This window comes from Oryctolagus cuniculus, chromosome 7, assembly GCF_964237555.1.
Source record: "Oryctolagus cuniculus chromosome 7, mOryCun1.1, whole genome shotgun sequence".
Classification (NCBI taxonomy): Eukaryota; Metazoa; Chordata; class Mammalia; order Lagomorpha; family Leporidae; genus Oryctolagus; species Oryctolagus cuniculus.
In genome coordinates, this window is record NC_091438.1 from 43,566,625 (window position 1) to 43,587,053 (window position 20,429).

Consider the following 20,429-nt stretch of genomic DNA (forward strand, 5'->3'; position numbering starts at 1 on the left):
GGTAAAGTCACCACTTGTGACACCAGCATCCCATATGAGCACTGGTTCGAGTCCCGGTGGCTCCACTTCCCATCCAGCTACCTGCTAAGGCACCTGGAAAAGCAGTGGAAGATGGCCCAAGTACTCTTGGGCACCTGCCACCTACTTAGGAGACCCAGATGGAGTTCCAGGCTCTGGGCTTTGGTCTGTCTCAGCCCTGACCATTGCCCCCATTGAAAGATCTCTTGCCTATTAAATAAATAAATCTTTTTAAATAGCAGCCATTTTTTTACCTTTTTTTTTTTTTTGACAGGCAGAGTGGATAGTGAGAGAGAGAGACAGAGAGAAAGGTCTTCCTTTTTGCTGTTGGTTCACCCTCCAATGGCCGCCACGGCGGGCGCGCTGATCCGAAGGCAGGAGCCAGGTACTTATCCTGGTCTCCCATGGGGTGCAGGGCCCAAGCACTTGGGCCATCCTCCACTGCCTTCCCGGGCCACAGCAGAGAGCTGGACTGGAAGAGGGGCAACTGGGACAGAATCCGGCGCCCCGACCGGGACTAGAACCTGGTATGCCAGCGCCGCTAGGTGGAGGATTAGCCTATTGAGCCACGGCGCCGGCCAATAGCAGCCATTTTTATTTTACTTAGCCACTACGAGGGAAATTGGGAGCTGCTGACACGGGAGGAAAGGGTGTTGCCAGAGCAGGCGGCAGGTGCCCATGGTCCCTGGAGTCAGCACCGTGCTTGGTGCTCTGGGACCTCCAGTACTGGCTGCTGAGACTCCCGGGGTACGTTTAGCATAAAGCACCCTAATGCTGCTGGGAGGAGTGGGCCAACTGGGTGAAGAGGAAGGGTGGGGGCCTCAGAGTTGAATCTGGAAGGATTTCTGTGATGCAGGTGCAGCCTGGGTGGAGGTGAGGCTGTGGGTCCCTGGCTCAGGCTCCACACAGGGTGTGGATTCCCCCAGGGCCATCTGCATGTCTGGGAGAATCTAACTCTGGACCACCAGGGTCAGTGTCATTGAAGGCAGCGAGGGGCTGGGCACCTGAATGAAGACGACTACTCAGAGACGTGGCGTGCTGGCAGCCAGAAGGCTGGAGGAGGGGTGTGAGATTCAAGGAGGTGGCCCGGAGTCAGCCGGCTGCCCAGGAGGGAGGCGGCGCTGGCCTGGAGGGACAGGGGCAGGGGCAGGGACAGGGCCAGGGGCAGGAGGGGTCAAGGACACATTCATCCTCCCAGCCTCATTGCAAGTGCATGACTGTCCCCTCTTGCCGTGCTGGGAAAGCAGGAGGAAGGGCCCCAGCTGGACTGGGGGAGTTCTGGGTGGGCTCTGCACCCAGGAACAAGGCCAGTCGAGCCTCAGACCACTGCTCTACTCCACTGGGTGGCGCACCCCTGCCTGGTCCCTTCAGGGTGGGGCCTCTTTGCAGAGGTCCTCACCAGCTCAGGGCACCTGTCTACACTGAACCTGCGGGGGGTTTGCAGCAGAGGCCAGTGACTTACCCACCGAACTCCTCTCTGAGACCTTGCTTAAAGTCAGAGGCACAGGTCCCTGGCCTAGGGCAGGGCAGACTGCTGCCTGAAGCCACACATTGTGTAAGGGTCAGTGGCAGAAGGGTCTAACAGGCCACCGCTAATGCCTGCTCACCTGGGACGGTGCCATTGGCCCTCTCGGAGGGCAGCTCTGTAGGGACGGACTGGCATGTGACAGGGCTTGCAAAGAAGCAGCCACCCTCTCACCTATGCAGAGACCTGTCTACTGAGAAGGAGACTTTGAAGAAGGTAAGAGGGCTAAGGGACGCAGAAGCTGAGACAGAGAGATGAGATGACACACCCCACGGCCCATTGCACCTGCACAGGGACAGTGGGAGAAATCTGGCCTGGGCAGCTGTCAGGACACGATGGGCATTTGAAATGGCTGTGCCCCTGTCCTCATTCTCTGACCCGCACTGACCTTGAACTCTCGTTGTGTCCTCTCTGATCCCTCCTCCTGGGTCCCTGGGCTCCATTTGCCCCCTGCAGCTCCCTGGGTGCCAGGCCCACAGGCATTTTCCCTGTGGCCACCAGCAGCTACCTCACTAGGATAAAGACCAGCTTGGAGAGGCCTTCTTTTAAAGATTTACTATCTAGTTGAAAGAAAGTGTGACGGGGTCGAGGACTGGAGAGAGAGAGAGAGATCGTCCATCTGCCGGTTTGCTCCCGAAATGCCAGCAACAGCCAGAGGTAGGCAAGCTGAAGCCAGGAGCCAGGAACTCCATCTAGGTCTCCCACATGAGTGCAGGGGCCCAAGTACTTGGGTCATCCTTTGCTGCCTTCCTAGGTGCATTAGCAGGGAGCTGGCTCTGAAGTGGAGCAGCTGGAACTGGAAGTGACACTCTGATATAGGATGCCAGCGTCACAAGTGGTGGGCCAGGACGCTGGGGAGGGGCCCTCTTAATCCTTAGTTCTTCTTGTTCAGGGGCAGAATCTGAGGCTGGGAGAGCAAGTGACTTGTCGAAACTCACAAAGCTTGCTAGTGACAGAGGGAGGCTGGAGCCCATTGCCGCCGGCCCTGGCTGACAGTTCTGTTCTTGCCTCCTGCTCTCTCTGCCCCTCCCCCAGCTCTAAAGGGAGGTGGAGAGGAGCCGGGGCTTCTAGTCGGTGTCTTCCTCACCCTGACCAGCAGCCGTGGCTTCCCTCAGCTCGTCCTGCAGAGGTGTCGGGCAGTGGCCACAGGGGGGCAGCAGCAGGAGCACAGGCGTTGCCCTGGACTTTGAGCAACCAGACTTGGAGTTTTGAGGTCTCTGCCTTGAGGACACCCACAGAGTGCCCCCCAGCCCCAGGGATGAAGTCCCAGCCTTCCAGCTTCCCTCTGAAGAGCCCCCATTCATTTGTTCATTCGTTTATTCATTAGTCGTTTATGGAGGACTCCCCTGATGCCTGGCTCTGTCTGGGCTGGCATCATTTGCCGTCCCTTCCCCGTACAGCGCTGGGGGAGGAACTTAGGGGAGGAGCTGCCACTGCCTATGGGGTGGGGGGAGGGCAGGGGCGGGGCTGCCGCCTGTCCAGGAGGCAGCTCCTGGCTCTAGAGCCCTGGCCCCAACTTAGAGCTCCTACTTTTTTTTTTTTTTTTTTTTGAAAGGCAGAGTTACAGAGACACACACACACACACACACACATCTTCCATCTGCTGGTTCACTCAAATGGCTGCAACAGCCAAGGCTAAGCCAGGGGCCCAGAACTCAATCTGGGTCTCCCATGTGGGTGGCAGGAATCCAAGTACTTGAGCCAGGGGTCTCCCAGGGTGTGTAATTAGCAGGAAGCTGGGTCGGAGTGCAGGGGCTGGGACTCAAAACCAGAAACTCCATGAAAATGGGATGCAGCTGTCCCAAGCAGCATCTTAACTGCTGTGCCACACGCTGGCCTCCAGCTTCCACTTCTCAGTGGCCTTGTACTTCTCTGTCTCCCATGAGCACGTGTGCCCTTTGAGAGCAGGTTCTGTTTTGCTCACCATCATGTCTATAGCAATAGCTGATCCATTTTAGATATTTAAATACACGTAGAATGAATGAGTGAATAAACAGACTTTCCTCCCCAGGTCCCCAAAGACTCAGCCTCCCCTTCTTCTCTTGCTCTGTCACTTTCCTTCCTTCCACCTCTCATCAGCTGGGCTCCATTGCCCCTGCAGCAGTGGTGGTCCCACGCAAGGGAACTGAATGGCAAATCCCATTCACGATTGCAAGCAGGTCAGCTGGGCGGCCGCTATGGGAAGAGCATGCAATCAGCAGCGTGGAGCTGAAGCAATCGCAGGTGGTGGTGGCCCTGAGCCTCGATGGATGCCATCAGGAGCTGCTGTGGGCCAGGCTTGCCTGGGGTGGGGGGATGACTTTGGCTCCCTGCTGCTCAGGGCTTCACCCCCTGGGCAGGGCTGAGGGGGCACCGACAAAGCCCAGCTGTCCTGTCTTCTGGGCTCTGCAGAGCTGGAAGAGCTGGGGCCCCTGCAGGTGCAAGCTGTCTCTGAGTGCGTTCATATCGTGAGCAAGCTTCCTTTGAAGAGGCCTGGAAACTCTCTTCTAGTGGCCAGCCCCTTCCATGGCCAGGAACTGTGTTCCTGAGTTCTGGGGCCCTCTCTGTTGTCCTGGGCCAGCCCCAGTTTCCTCCTACATCATCTTCCTGAATCACCATGAGGCAGTGGGGTCAGATACCCTGGGCTCCCAGGCTGAGTCCCCAAGGCCTCAGGCCACTACTGCCCCAGTTTATCTCTCTGGCCCTGTCCTATGCCCACCCACCCCGCCCCAGCTTTCCTGCCTTGCCATCAATCAGCCTCCAGCCTTCTAAGAGCGCCTCACAGGGGCACAGCCCTCAGCAGCTTCCCTGCTGTCTGCACAGTGCCGTTCCACGCTCCCCTTGGTTGTGGATGGCAGAGTGGGAGTCACATACTAATAACGAGTTTCAGGGGTTGGTGGTGGACTTGGGAGGGAAGCACTGTTTGGGGGAGTATTTGAGCAAGTGGCCAGGAAGGGTTGGGGGGTGAGTACATGAATTTGTCGGTTGAGCGGCTTCTGGGGATGACAAGGCCCAGGGTGTGTCCATGGGAGATGCATGAGGAGAGGAGGGAAAGGCTGCGAACAGTGCAGGCCAAGGAATCGGGCAGCAGGGAGGCGAAGGCCTGGCCCCCAACATAGTGAAGTCACTGAGGACGATGACAGCAACTGAGCGGGAAGGGGGCTGGGGGCCAGGGGCCAAGTCTCGGTCAAGCAGAATGAGACACCAGGATTGGGAGTGCAGCAGAGGGGAAGGGGGTGGTCCAGCCTGGGAGTCTTCCAGGAGCCAGAGCTCCCAAGAGGCAGGAGGAACGGAGGGAGGGAGGCAGACTCCACATCTGCACTTAGCCACAAGGCACAGAGCGAGGAGGGGCCAAAAGCCCCTGTTGCGCAGGGCAGTGGGGCCAATGGGGCTGAGCTGAGGCCGGTGGCAGGGAGGAAGTGTCCGAGCAGAGGCTAGCTTTCAGATCACTGCCTGGATTTCCAGGGGTCTTGCTTCCAGGGTGGGGGGTCTGGACCCCACAGGGAAGAGACCCTGGGAGCAAGTTCTGACTCAAGTCAGCAGGAAAGCGAGAGTGGAGCAAACCCTTTCCTTTCAGCCTCTGCTGGCAGAGCTGAGGGCTCGCCTTTCAGTGGCGTCCCAAACAGGCGTGGAAGACAAACCCCCTGTGGCATTACCACCTGTGAAACCACAAAGCGCCAAGTCCAAAGCAGTCTATTAGGACTGGATGACACTGCGGGACTTCAAGGCATCTAAGGGTATGTCATCACATATTTTCCTCTCTTCCTACGCAACCCTGCAAGATGGGCCATTATCAGGGTGAACTCAGAGTGGCCTGCTCAAGGCCACGTCCTTAAGAAGCATCAGGGCCGGGACACAAGCTCTCTGCCCTCTGCGCTGCCTTCTGAGTGCTCTGAAGAGGGCTGTGCTTTCTGAGTCGCTTGCAATCCTCGAAAGGCCTGCTGCCGCTCTCTGCGCTATCACGGAATGACTGCCTTCTCCCCACAGAGGCCTCCACGCTCCACCTCTCCTTACAGGACTTCCTAGCTGGTACGGTGGGGGCAGTGAGGAGGCCAGGCCCGCGAGTCACAGCTAAACTGAGCACAGCTCCGTTTGCTCAACTGGAGCAGAGGCAGAACTGGGGACTCAGGGAAGGAGCGGATCCCCACCTCTCATTCTGCCTCCCCAGCTCCTGGCTGGGCTCCGGGGGAAAACTCAAGTTATCTCGTCCAGGGGTGGCTTCCAAGCGCCTACACTATCGCTGTCACTCCCTCTCTGGCTTCCGAAAACCCCTGGACGGAAGAAGGGCTTCTCGCTGGGCTGAAAGCGCCAAACTGCAGCAGCGCCTCCAGTTATCAAACCTGTTCCACAATGAAACCGCGTGCGTCCCACGACCCCCCCCCCGGCGTGACGTCACCAGACCTAGCCCGGTGGTGTCACCGTCTCGCTACCTCTCCAGAACAACCCATTTTCACTGCGGGGAAAATGAGGATTTGCCTTGGCACAGGCATTAAGATATACAAACACGAAGGCAGTTTGAAAAACGTCTTTGACGTTTTACTCTCTGTCATTTTTCCCATAATGTTTTTAGGGCCGTGTGTAAGGGAATGTGAGGTTCATCCCAGGAAATATTAACGTGTAACCCCTCTCGGAGGAAAGTAGTCGCGTCCGGTCCGCCCGGGAGTGGGCGAGGTGGGCGGGGCCGTGACGCACGGCGTTGGGCGGAGCTGGACTCTTCCACGTGAGTCCGGGCAGGGGAGCTGCTCTACGGGGCAAGGCGGTAGTGGGAATGAACATTTGTCTCCGGGTCTCTCTCGTCCTTTCCCTCCATATTTGTCTAGACATGAGTGAAAGCCCATAGAAGCACAGTTGCGGGCTGCCCGCCCTTTCCATAGCCATGAAGAAGGAGAGCGGGCGGAATCCCTTCGGCTGCAGCTTCAACCTGGTGGTCGCGTCCATTTCGCGCACCGGGGCGGGGGGGCGACCTTAGGAGGTAGGGGAGGCGTAGGCTTTAGGGATCCCAGAGTGGTGGCCCCATGGCCCCGCTGGGAGGCGCCCCTCGGCTGGTGCTGCTGTTCAGCGGGAAGAGGAAATCCGGGAAGGACTTCGTGACCGAGGCTCTGCAGAGCAGGTGTCCGTGGGTTGGGGGAGGAGGAGGAGGAAGGGAAGCCCTCTACATCACGTGACACGAGGGGTGTGTTTGGAACTGAGGTGGTGGTGGGGTCCTGCGGGTCAGGGCAGGAAGATCACTGGGGAAAGGGGGAGAGGGGAAGATTGCCTTTGTGACAGCCAGTGGTCTACACACCCATCCCTAAAAGCAGGCGACCACCTTTCCAAAACCCTTAAGCTGTAGATTTCGAATTGCCTTAAGAAGCCCGAATGACAGTTACTGGCAAGGCGTTGTCTATGCGCTGTAGGGTTCCTGATTCTCACTGCACTGTTGCAGGATAACTGTCACAGATGGGGAAACTGAGGCTCAGGTAGGGGATTCACCTGCAACCCCTTCCCAAGTGTGTCTGATTCCCAGGGCAGGATCCTTGTCCAGGACGACGCCTAACAGTTGGGGTGTATTGAGCCTTTATTACTTGCCTGGTGTTGTGTGTATATATAAATATATATATATTTAAATGTTTATTTATTTGAAAGAGTTACACAGAGAGAAGGAGAGGCAGAGAGAGAGAGAGAGAGAGGTCTTCTATCCAATGGTTCACTCCCCAATTGGCTTCAACAGCTGGAGCTGCACCTATCTGAAGCCAGGAGCTAGGAGCTTCTTCTGGGTCTCCCACGCGGATGCAGGGGCCCAAGGACTTGGGCCATCCTCTACTGCTTTCCCAGGCCATAGCAGAGAGCTGGATCGGAAGTGAAGCAGCTGGGACTCGAACTGGTGCCTATATGGGATGCCGGCACTGCAGTCGGCGGCTTTACCTGCTACGCCACAGCGCTAGCCCCTCTGTGCATATATTATGTTACCTCTTTGTTAGGTGCAGTGTGGTATTGTTAACAATTCCACTTCACAGATGAAGAAAGCCAGCCTCTGAAATGGTAAACAACAAATGGAGACTGGTGCTGTAGTGCAGTGAGTTAAGCTGCCACCTGCAATATGGGCACCAGTTGGAGTCCTATCTGCTCCACTTCTGATCCAGCTCCCTGCTGATGAGCCTGGGAAAGCAGTGGAGGATGGCCCAGGTCCCTGGGACCCTTCCACCCACGTGGGAGACCGATGAAGCATCTGGCTCCTGGCTTCAGCCTGGCCCAGCCCCAGCCATTGTGGTCATTTGGGGAGTGAACCAGCGGATGAAAGATCTTTCTCTGTCTCTGTCTCTCCCCCTCTCTCTGTAACTCTGCTTTTCAAATGAAATAAATAAATCTTTATAACAAAACAAAAACAAAACTAACAAATGAAAACATGCCAGGGTTACAAAGTGAGTAGCAAATCTAGGATTCAATTCAGCTCTGACTACAAGGACTGGGTTCTTTCTGCTTTACCTCACTGCCTCCCCAAATACTAACACAGCCGACCCACTGATTCCACAACCACACATTCCACCAATTGCAAATCAAAAATCATTACAGGGCTGGTGTTGTGGTATAATGGGTAAAGTTGCTGCCTGGAATGCCAGCATCCCATACGGGTGCTTGTTTGTGTCCCAGCTGCTCCAGTTCCAATCCAGCTACCTGCTAATGGCCTGGGAAAAGCAGCCAAAAATGGTCCAAGTGTTCAGACCTCTGCCACCCATGTGGGAGACCTGGAAGAAGCTCTCAGCTCCTGGTTTTGGGCTGCCCCAGCCCTGGCTATTGCAGCCATCTGGGGAGTGAACTAGTGGATGGGAGATCTGTGTCTGTCTCTCCCTCTCTCTAACTCTGACTTTCAAATAAATAAATAAAAATCATCAAAATAATTGAATGCTATGTACATGTACAGATTTTTTTCATTTTTCTCTATACCATACAGTGTAACAAGTATTTACATAGCCTTTATTTGGTATTAAGTATTATAAGTAATCTAGAGATAATTTCTTTTTTTTTAAAGATTTATTTACAGCCAGCACCTCAGCTCACTAGGCTAATCCTCCGCCTGCGGCGCCAGTACCCCAGGTTCTAGTCCTGGTTGCTCCTCTTCCAGTCCAGCTCTCTGCTGTGGCCCGGGAAGGCAGTGGAGGATGGCCCAAGTGCTTGGACCCTGCACCCGCATGGGAGACCAGGAGAAGCACCTGGCTCCTGGCTTCGGATTGGCGCAGCGCGCCGGCCGTGGCAGCCATTTCAGGGGGTGAACCAATGAAAGGAAGACCTTTCTCTCTGTTTCTCTCTCTCACTATCTAACTCTGCCTGTCAAAAAAAAATTGTCATGGGACTATTAAAAAAAGGATTTATTTACTTATTTGAAAGAGTTACAGAGAGAGAGATACAGAGAGAGCGAGCAAGCGAGCTTCCATCTGCTGGTTCTCTCTTCTAATGGCTGCAACATTATGAACTGGGCTAGGCTGAAGCCAGGAACCTGGAACTCCATCCAAGGTCTCCCATATTGGTGGCAGGAGCCCAAGCACTGGGCCTTCTGCTGTTTTCCCAGGTTCATTAGCAGGGAGCTGGATTGGAATTGGAGCAGCCAGGACTCGAACTGTTGCCCATAACGGATATTGGTATCACAGGTGATTGCTTAACCCATTGTGCCATGATGCTGGATCTTAGAGATGATTTAGAGCCTAGGGGAAGATGTCTATAGTTACATGCAAATGAACCATATAGTTACATGCAAATGAACCTTTTTTTTTTTTCCTGACAGGCAGAGTGAACAGTGAGAGAGACAGAGACAGAGAGAAAGGTCTTCCTTTTGCCGTTGGTTCACCCTCCAATGGCCGCTGTGGCCGGCGCACCGCGCTGATCTGAAGCCAGGAGCAAGATGCTTCTCCTGGCCTCCCATGGGGTGTAGGGCCCCAGTACTTGGGCCATCCTCCACTGCACTCCCTGGCCACAGCAGAGAGCTGGCCTGGAAGAGGGGCAACCGGGACAGAATCTGGCGCCCCGACCGGGACTAGAACCCGGTGTGCCGGTGCCGCAAGGCGGAGGATTAGCCTAGTGAGTCGCGGCACCGGCCGAACCATCTTTTTTAAAGATTTATTTATTGGAAAGGCAGAGGGGTAGGGAGGGAGGGCAGGGAGAGAAGTCTGCTGGTTCATTCCCCAGATGGCTGCAACAGCTAGTGTTGAGGCAGGCTGAAGCCAGGAGTCTGGAAACTCTATCTGCTCCCATGTGGGTAGCGGGGACCTAAGTACTTGAGCTGTTTTCTGTAGGAAGCTGGCCTTCCTACGTGTATTAGCTGGAGAAGCCGATTGGAAGTGGAGCATGGCCGGTGCTGTGGCTCAATAGGCTAATCCTCTGCCTTGCGGCGCCGGCACCCCGGGTTCTAGTCCCGGTCGGGGCACTGGATTCTGTCCCGGTTGTCCCTCTTCCAGGCCAGTTCTCTGCTATGGCCCAGGAGTGCAGTGGAGGATGGCCCAAGTGCTTGGGCCCTGCACCCCATGGGAGACCAGGAGAAGCACTTGGCTCCTGCCTTCGGATCAGTGCAATGCGCCGGCCGCAGCGCACCGGCCGTGGCGGCCATTGGAGGGTGAACCAACGGCAAAGGAAGACCTTTCTCTCTGTCTCTCTCTCTCACTGTCCACTCTGCCTGTCAAAAAAAAAAAAAAAAAAAAAGAAAAAGAAGAAGAGGAAGTGGAGCGGAGCAGCAGGGACTTGAACCGGCACTTGATGTGGGCTGCCGGCATCACAAAGGGTGGCTTAGCCCACTGGTGGCCACCATGTTGGCCCCAAAGCTGTCTTACATAAGGGACTTGAGTATCCTCAGAGTTTGGCCTCAGCAGGGGTCCCACAGATACTGAGGGGCAACTGTGGTGGCTTTTACTCAGTGTTTCCCCTTGAGTAGGATACTCTGTGTGGAGCATTTTGCTGGGGCACAGGCTGGGTGAATAGAGGAGGGGGAGGAGTGGGGTGAGGCAGTGCTGCCCTTGGAGGCCAGTGATTGGGGTGCCGAGAGGTCGTGGCAGAGCCGAGGGCAGATGGTGCCCCCTGAATCTTGGACCACCAAGTATCACCACTGTTTCCCAGGTTGCTTCCGTCCTTTTCCCAAACACCAGAGTCACACAGTGGTTGGAAGCATGGCCCCTAGGAGGAGACTGCTGGGACTGCGGTCCTGGCTTGCTGCCGCTTCATGTGTGATCTTGCACACGGTGCCCATTCACAGGGGCTAAGAATAGGGCGGTTGTCTGGGGAAAGCGAGATAACGTGTGAGAAAGGCTTAGGACAATTGTTGGCACCTGCCAAAGGCAGGGGTGAGATGTTGGCTATTTTTATTTCACCAGTGCTGGCTTCATTGCCTACAGTGTGGCTTTAGGCAACTCAGTTCTTCTTATACAACCTCAGTTTCTTACTCAAAACATGGAACAATAAGAACAGTTGTCCCATCGTGTTGGAGTTTTTTTTTTTTTTTTAATTTATTTTTTATTTTTTGACAGGCAGAGGGGACAGTGAGAGAGAGAGAGACAGAGAGAAAGGTCTTCCTTTTGCGGTTGGTTCACCCTACAATGGCCGCTGTGGTTGGCGCGCTGCGCTGATCTGAAGGCAGGAGCCAGGTGCTTCTCCTGGTCTCCCGTGGGGTGCAGGGCCCAAGCACTTGGGCCATCCTCCACTGCCTTCCCGGGCCACAGCAGAGAGCTGGCCTGGAAGAGGGGCAACCGGGACAGAATCTGGCGCCCCAACTGGGACTAGAACCTGGGGTACTGGCGCCGTAGGCAGAGGATTAGCCTATTGAGCCACAGCACTGCCCTACATGTTGGAGTTTAACTCTGTGAGCACTCCAGGGCCAGAGCCAGAATCATGGGTCGCATTCCCATTGAATCACCTGGGTCCAAATACAGTCCCCAGTACACAGCCGGCTAAGGATGTGGAATCAATGGGTTATGATTGCCGGGGTGACCAAGCCAGGTGAGACAGAGAGGGCCCTGGCAGTGACAAGATTAGTTCATTTTACCTGTGCTGACCTAATCTAACCAGAGCATGGCCAGGCCTGGATGTCCACACTGTAAGTCGGCATTTTGTGCATTTTACCTGTTAGCCTCAGAGCTCTTTTGTATTTATTTGAATTTTGCAATAGCAACAGAACAGAAGCTGACAAACAGAAGTTGTCACTCCTAACTTACAGATGTGGAAATAGGATCGGAGAAGCTGAGACCCACAAAAGTTGCAACGTCACTGGTAGGAGAGGTGGGCGCCACTCTCCAGGCTCCTGGAAGCTCTGGGTTAACCTGGTTCTGCTCTCCCTGTCCCGCAGGCTTGGCGCTGGCGTCTGTGCTGTCCTCCGGCTCTCGGCGCCGCTCAAGGAGCAGTACGCTCAGGTAGCTGGTGGCCGTGTGGCGTCTTTGGGGTGGGAGGTGCCCTTCCCTCGGCGTAGGAGCTGTGGCTGCTGCTGGGGGCCTCTGTGCGGTCTCTGTGACCCTGCTGGCAGGAGCGGCCGCAGCTCTTGGTTTTCTGTGGGCGACTCTTTGGGGACACTTGCAGCTTCAACTTCTTTCCCAGCGGCCTCACTCACTAGAATGTGCAAGGGTGTGTGTCCTGGAGATGCGGGAAGTGACAGCTGTGATTCGGTGTGGTTAGTGAGGGTCTGCACGTGTCCCCTCACTCAAAAACCAGGGCACTGATGTCACACAAACACACACGCCCCACAGCTGGCTGGAGACCAATCCTGGGATTCTGCCCTTAGAAATTTAGACACATGGGTTGTCCAGATACATTGTTACCTGAGAGAAAACCAACAACCAGGAGTAGAAGGGAGTATACAGAGTGCTACATTTGTGTAAAACTGAAGAGGAAACCTGGGGTTGAGTGGGAATTATAAACGATGTATAAATATGCACTCAGCTACTCTGCAGATACTCTGGGGTGCCTGGGTCACGTGAGGCACTGCTGTGGCTGCTTTTATGTGCACCTGCTACCACCTGGGACCAACACATAGGGGCTGCATCATGGGTTGACTCCAGGGAGGGGACACGGGTAGGAGAGAGACTTTTTCACTGTAAATGCTGTATGGCTTTCAGATTTCGAACCATGTGGTTTAAAAATACAGCTTTATTAAAGCAGAGTTTTTAAAAATAAACAGGAACTTTCAGAAATCTTAGATTTCAGGAAAGGCACCTAGGACGTGAGATTGGTTTCTTGCATAGTGAAGAGCCACCCCCCCCCCCCCGCTTTGTCACCTGTGTTTTTGCTTTTGACCTCTGGGTGCACCCTGCCAGGGACTTATGCTCATGGGGCGCTGGGCAGCTGACCCAGGACTGGCTTTGTACCCATCCCTGTGGGATACCAAAGAGCAATGAGGTTCATAGTTTTAATTTTTTTTTAAAAGATTTATTTATTTGTTTGAAAGGCAGAGTTACAGAGAGGCAGAAGCAGAGAGAGGTCTTTCAGCCCCTGGTTCACTCCCCAAATAGCTGCAATAGCTGGAGTTGGGCCGATTCTAAGCCAGGAGCCAGGAGCTTCTTCCAGGTCTCCCATGTGGGTGCAGGGGCCCAAGGACTTGGGCCATCTTGTACTGCTTTTCCAGGCCATAGCAGAGAGCTGGATCAGAAGTGGAGCAGCTGGGACTTGAACTGGTACCCATATGGGATGCTGGCACTGCAGGTGATGGCTTTACCTGCTGTGCCACAGCACTAGCCCCTGGTTTTAAATTTTTTAAGAAATGTATATAATTGCTAGAATTTATTAGGTATATTTACATATCAGGACCCATGCTGGAATTTTATCTTTTTTTTTTTTTTTTTTTTTTTTTTTTAAGATTTATTTACTTATTTGAAAGTGAGAATTACACAGAGAGAAGGAGAGGCATCCTCTGGTTTGCTCCCCAATTGGCTGTAATGGCTGGAGCTGAGCCAATCTGAAGCTAGGAGCCAGGGGTGTCTTCCTGGTCTCCCACATAGTTGCAGGGGCCCAAGGACTTGGGCCAACTTCTACTGCTTTCCCAGGCCATAGCAGAGAGCTGGATTGGAAGTGGAGCAGCTGGGACTTGAACCAGTGCCTATATGGGATGCCGGCACTGCAGACGGCGGCTTTACCCACTATGCCACAGCGCCAGCCTCCTGTTATTTTTAAAAATAATTTTATTTGGGAATAATTTTAGATTTATAGAAAAAATTGCAAAGATAGTGCAGAGAACTCTTGTATACTCTGCATCCAGGTTTCTGGTAGTAACATTTTACCAAATCATTTACATTTGTCTAAGCTAAGAAGCTTATGTAGGCACAGTATTATTGACTGTCCTTCAGATTTCGTTTGGATCACATTAATTTCCCCTGAATATTCAAGTTTTCAAAAAAATATTTTTAAGCAGGAACTTTTCCCAGTTGAAATTGGCTGCAGAATATCCTTGGATCCAGGCAGGACTCTGGTTAGAGGGGATTGGGAAAGAGAAGGCATGGCAGAGGCACCTGGGAACTTCTGTAGGTCCCCAATGAGCAGTTTCAAACCACCAATCTGCTAACAAGGTTCCCACACTAGGCCCTGCTCTGGACCCACTGAGCTGGACAAAATATGGGGATGAGGGAACAGGAGTTTGAATTTTTTTTTTTTTTAAGATTTATTTGTTTGACAGGCAGGGTAACACACCCACACCCACACCCACACCCACACCCACACCCACACACAAAGAGAGAGAGAGAGAGAGAGAGAGAGAGAGAGAGAGAGAGAGATATGATCCTCCAGGGGGCCCCAATGGCCAAATAGCTGGAGCTGGGTCAGAACAAAGCCAGGAGCCAGCAACTCTATCCAGGTCTCCCACGTGGGTGCAGGGACCCAAGCACTGGGACCATCTTGCTGCTATCCCAGGTGCATTAGCAGGGAGCTGAATTGGAAGTGGAGCAAGCTGGACTTAGTGGTGCTGTGATATGGGACACTGGCATTGCAAGCTTAACCTGCTGTGTTACAACACTAACAGGAGTTTTTATTTTAAAAGATTTCTTCTTATGGATAAAATTAATGAATTTGAAAGGCAGAGAGACAGAAAAAGAGGGGGAGTCACCCAGTGGATGGAAGATCCCTCCCTCTCACCCTGCCTTTCAAATAAATAAAAAATAAATAAATGAATAAAAATAAATAAATAGGCTTAGCCCTCAACAAAAGTGGAAAATCTGAACAAAAGCTGCATGCCAGGGCCTCCCAGCAACCAAAAAGAAATGTTCGTGCACCGATTTCCTAAGTCACTGTGGGAACTACTGCTGATGACCTGGAGGCTCCTGGAGGGAAACCGGGTCCCGGCTTTGGCACTGTCAGCTGCTGAGCCCGTGGGCCCAGGGCAGTGGTGGAGATGGACTCACGTGCTGCAGGGAGGGCAGTGGTGTTTCTCGGACTCCTGCCTGTCCTGGGGCCCCCTGGAGGGAGCCTCCTGCCTGTCCGTGTCCCAGGAGGGCAGCCAGGCCTGGAAGTGTCCCCAGGAGATCAGAGCAGCCCCTCCCTGCCTGAGACGGCCTCCATCCTCCGGGTACGGGAGGCCAGGAGTGCCTGGAGCCAAATGGAGTGATCCTGTTCCAGCCCAGGGCCGGGAACTTGGGATCCAAAGGAGGGGTTGAGTGGAACACACAACTTCCCTGGGATTCGGGGCTGGGGGCAAATGATGCAGAGGGGTGGTGGGAGGCCCTGGCATGCAGCTTTGTTCAGATTTTCCACTTTTGTTGAGGGCTAAGCCTGTGCCCAGGGGATGCAGACTAATTTCAGGATTAGTTTAAGCCAGAAATAATTGGGAAGGTTAAACTTGCAAAACAGAAAAAGCACACAGCACACTTCCAAGACGAAACCCTTTCTGGATTATCCCAAGTCCTAGCCTGCATCTGTCTGCTCTGGGCTGGGGTTTCCTTGTTTCCTGGGCCCTCTCTCCTATAGACCTTCATCTGACTTGACACTCACTTGTTGTGGTATTGGCCTTGGGGGAGGCGGGCAAGGGCGGAGTGGGTTCTTCCGGCTTTTAGGTAGAGAGTCTGGTGCCGTAGACTTCCTACTGTGCTTTGGGCAGGAGCATGACCTGGACTTCCGGAGACTCCTGGATGCCAGCACTTACAAGGAGGCCTATCGGAGGGACATGATCCGCTGGGGGGAGGAGAAGCGCCAGGCTGACCCGGGCTTCTTCTGCAGGAAGGTTGTGGAGGGCGTCGCCCAGCCCATCTGGGTAAGAGAGCTCCGGGGCGGCTCAGAAAACCTGTGCCCCGGCCCTCTGCCTTGGCCTCCTCGCTCTGTCTCTCCTGCCACCGCATTGGTCCATGACCCCTCTGTCAGTCACCAGGACAGTCGCCATAGCCTCTGCGCCAGTTCCTGGCTTGGGCTCTTGCCCCCTGTGACCCATTCTTTGCATAGCAACCAGAGTGACCTTTTGAAAACATAAAGCAAGTCCTGGCCCAAGGCGGCTTCCCCGCGGTTCCCGCCCCAGCGTTTGGGTTTGTGCCGTGGGCTCCGGCCACCCTTTCAACCTCCTTCCTCTTTGAGCTGCAGATGACCCAGCCTCTCTGTGTTTCTCATGTAAGTCCTGCCCCTTCTAGAAGCAGCGCTTGGCACATGTCCCTCTAGCTGCCTGCTTTGCCTCGCCTCCCCGGCCCTCAGCTCCATGTATAGGACACCTGCCCAGGGAAGCCTTAGCTGGGGCTCTGTGACAGGTGCTCCCGTGTGCCCCTCCACTTTCCCACCCTCATCCATTCTGCTAGGAAACCCTGCGTATCTCCTTAGGCCAGGCATGGTTCTGGGTCTGCAGATCCAGCGGTGTGCATCTCTGACTTCCGGGAGCTTATACTCTGGCTGGGGGAAGGCAGGAGGTGGGCACAAAATAAGTGAAGATGTGTCAGGTGGGGGCTGATATTAAGGAGCCAATGGCAGCAGGCCTCACTGACAGGGAGGCATCAGAGCAGGACCTGAAGGAAGGAAGTGCAGGAGGTGGGGACTGGATCGTGGGGACAGAGTTGCATGGAGGCCAGGGGTGCGGCGTGTGCCTCTGAGTGTGAGGAAGAGAGCTGGGGCAGGAGTGGGCAAGGGTGTGCAGTGGGAGGGATGGCCGAAGAGCCTGGGTTTTGCTCTCTGTGAGTGGGGGAGAGGCGTGCTCAGATGGAAGACATGAAGGGCTCTCCCAATGCATAGGCAGGAGGCTAGGTCGAGGGTCATTCTGTAACCTAGACAGAATGACCGCCACTCGGCTCCACTGGAGAGAAGGGGTTGATTTTGCACGTAGTTTGAAGATGGAGCCAGCAGGGTATGCAGATGGGTTGGCTCCTGTGATTGAGCACGGGACACTGTACCAAGGATTTTGTTCCGAGCAGCAGGAGCAGTCAAGTTGTCGTTTTCTGAGGCAGGCAAGGTGCAGAACAGGATTGGAGAGAAAGTAAGGAGTTGCGCTTGGGCCATGCTGAGGCTGGGGCGTTTGCCTGCCTGCACGGTGCCTGCCCGTTGTTGGGAAGCTGCTCATTTACCATCTGTAAGGTCCGAGGGACGGGCATGTAGTTGGTTTTCTGACCACGCTACTCGCGTTGCTGGGCCCAGTGCCAGCACACAAGAGGTGCTTGCTGTATACTCGTGTAATGGTTGGGGGAACGAATGTGTCATCTGTGCTCAGCGGCACACACATCCAATGAATGAGTGAATGAATGAACACGGATGTGTTCCTGCCATGGGGTGGGGGGTGGAGGGGCACCACTGCTCTGGGTTCTGTAGCCCCCTTCCCCTCACCTGTTTGTGTCCCTCCCCTCAGCTGGTGAGTGACACACGGAGGGTGTCCGACATCCAGTGGTTTCGGGAGGCCTATGGGTCCGTGACGCAGACGGTCCGCGTGGTAGCCTCGGAGCAGAGCCGACAGCAGCGGGGCTGGGTGTTCACACCAGGTGAGCTGCTCGTGGTGTTTGTCTCCAGGGCCTGGTTCACAGCTCAGGCACCCCACATGTAGGACTGTAGGGTGCAGGCATGTACCCCCACGTTCTAAGTCTCCTGTTCTTCCCCAGCAGCCCTAGGGGAGTGAGAGAGAGCTTATCAGGGAGTCTGAGGCCTGGGGCTCAGGAGTAGGAAGTTGTGGAAAAGAATTGGAGAGGAAATCAGATTAGGGAGTGGGGTGGCAGAGGGCATCCTTTTGTGACCTTGGCCTGGTCCCTTTCCATGGGCTATCTTCTCAAGGCCAGTGGGCATCTCTGGAGGCCTGGCTGGGACCCACCCCCGTGGTCTATTGCCATTGCTTTCCAGCCTGCTGGGGGCCTGTGATGGCCAGGGGGCGAGCCTGATAAACCTCTCTCCTGTTTGATTAATGGAGCAGTGGGGGCAGCAGAGGAGCTGCTACTGGGCACCTCAGCCATGTCCCCTGCTCCCGGCACCTGCTCTGTGGGTTCAGGGCACAGCTCAGGCATCCTGCCTACCTGAGGTCACTGGGACTCCAGGGAGCTCAACTCCAGTCATATGACCATACAGGCCAGACCTGTGCTAAGCATTCTATACACATTATCTCACTTTATCTGCCTTCCACCCGGTGGCCACTCTTACTGCCATTCCCATGGTCACATGTGGGCGTCAGTGGGGAGGTTCAGTCTCTTTCCTAGGGTCACAAAGAGTGGGAGGAGGAAGTGACTGTCAGCCCTCTGCTTCTAACCCCGGTCACACACTGCCCCCAAGAGGATGGGGTCAGACAGGTTTAGGGTTGGAAGTGGACATAGACAACTTGGCCTAATGTGAAAGTGTAGTGGCCCGTTTGGGTGGTCTGTGTGGTGGCAAGAGAAGAGGTGACTCCACTGGAACCGCTGGGGGGCTCCGGTGACCATGGCTGCTGAACACAACCAAGCATTTCAGGATGGGAGCACGGTTCTGGGGGTGGGAGAGCCTGGCTGGGGACAGCAGAGGAGAGGCAAGGGGGTCTGGGGGGCCTGGGTCTCACCTTGCCATGCCTCGTTCACAGGGATAGATGATGCTGAGTCCGAATGTGGCCTGGATGACTTTGGGGACTTTGACTGGGTCCTGGAGAACCACGGAGATGAACAGCGCCTGGAGGAGCAGTTGGAGAATCTGTTGGAGTTTGTCCGCTCCAGACTTTAGGGCTCAGCACTGCGGCGGGATAGGGGTTGGGGGAGGAAGGTCCCTGATCTTGGCTCGGGAAGGGGGTTGCAGACAGAGGGCCTGGGTCTGGATTTCTGCGGGTGTTGGTGGATGTTGGGTACATCGGAGGGCCAAGGGGGACCCTGTTTTCTCCATGGAGAGAGTGTTTCAGCCTCTGGCATGAGTCTGGCAGCACCAGAGGGTGAACCAGCTGTGGGTGAAGCAGAAATGTCGCCATCCCTGGGGCCAGGCGTGTCGGCACGTGGTGGCCTCATTTCTCTGTGTGGTGCTCTAGCTGCAGGGCTCCCCAGTGTGAGTGCCAGTAAACCGCCTTGCAGCACACGCTCAGAGCGGGGTGGCGCTCATTTCCCTCACACGCTGCGGGCAGTAGGTCTGTCAGTGGCGAAGGTGGGATGGGAGTCTGAGGGTCCTGGCTTTTTTGGGCTGGCCTCAGAGAGGCTCTGTATTCCCCAGCAAGTGCACCTTTGATTTGTGAGGCCTTTGCAATTCCTGAATTTCTTCTAGATTCTTCTCTGCCGCCTTGTGAAACAGGCAAGGAGAGTCATTACCCATCCGTGTTTGGCAGATGCCAAGAACTTGGCTTGCCCGGGGCCAGAGGGTTGATAAGCATCGGTGCTCAGTGTGAAGCAGAGCAGAAGCTGCCTGACGCCTGGCCATGGCCCCCCCTGCCATGTCCCTGGGCGTGTGGTGCGAAGGCCCTGGCCGCTTGGCATCTTCAGGCCGAGCCTCCATGCCCCCTCTGCTGCCTGGCCTCATTCTCCCCCCACAGCTTGTGTTAGTTCTGCTGGATCAGGGGCCATCCAAGGACATGATGATCTCTGTGTGACCCAAACTGAACGTGGCCCAACTCTTCATCCGCTGCTGCTGCCGCCTCCCTTGCTGGGTGCCAGGCCCTGGGACACAAAGGTGAACTGGACACAGGCTCTTCCTCAAAAGAGCTTTCAGCCTGCAGGAGGGACTCAGGTGTACCTGAAACCATGCCTGGGAACTGAAGTCAGAGCCAGAGAGAACAACCGTGGAGCCCCAGGGCCAGAGCTGGGACTTCATGAGCCGAGGCCTGACACGTCCAGGTGAACACGGACCCCTCGTCTCGGGCGCTGCCACCGCTGCTTGGACATTGTGCTCTGGAGCCCAGAGCATATGCTGGAGAGCAGTCCTAGCCATGGAAGTGACCGCAAGTCCCTAGGGCTAGTCTGGTGAATGTGCAGGAAAATGGGTCCCAAAACCAGGAAGAGTATGAAGCAGGCGGGAAGCGTGGGGTAGGACTCTGCAACTGAGAGGAGCCCTAGAGCCCAAGCCTTGTTGTTGACAAGGGCCCCTGGGCGGCTAGTGCAGAGAACCCCGCAGGGTGCCCCCAACAAAGAGACATGCAGGTACTCCAAAAAGTTAGTGGAAAATGGAATTAAAAGATAAGTTTATATAGCACTTAAGGTGCAGTGAAGGTGCCGCTTGGGATGCCTGTGTCTTATATTGCAGTGCCTGTGTTCTAGTCCTGGTTCTGCTCCTGATTCTAGCTGGCATCCTGCTAATGTGCTCCCTGGGAGGCAGTAGCCAAAGACTCAAATAATTGGGTTCCTGCCACCCATGTCAGAGACCTGGATTGAGTTCTGGACTCCTGGCTTTGGTCTGGCCCAGGCCTGGCTGTTGCAGGCATTTGGGGTTTGAACTGGTGAATGGAAACTCTGTCTCTCTGCTTTTCAAATAAATAAAATAAATTCAACATTTTAAGAGATTAAGTTGTTTTGGGACCAAAACCCTAGAAGTCACGCTTAGGTTTTCCATAATACACATTTTCCTTAAACTTTTTGGAGCCCTCTGG

General features: G+C 54.8%; 1 protein-coding gene across 1 annotated transcript; it reads left to right on the forward strand.

Annotated features, from left to right (window-relative positions):
- The first annotated feature begins 6,270 nt into the window (after positions 1-6,270).
- Positions 6,271-20,338, forward strand: PMVK (phosphomevalonate kinase). Its single transcript, XM_002715454.5, has 5 exons — positions 6,271-6,632; positions 11,826-11,889; positions 15,552-15,704; positions 17,268-17,397; positions 18,453-20,338. The coding sequence occupies exons 1-5, from the start codon at positions 6,538-6,540 to the stop codon at positions 18,587-18,589; spliced, it is 579 nt and encodes a 192-aa protein (XP_002715500.1). The 5' UTR covers positions 6,271-6,537; the 3' UTR covers positions 18,590-20,338.
- The last annotated feature ends 91 nt before the right edge of the window (positions 20,339-20,429 follow it).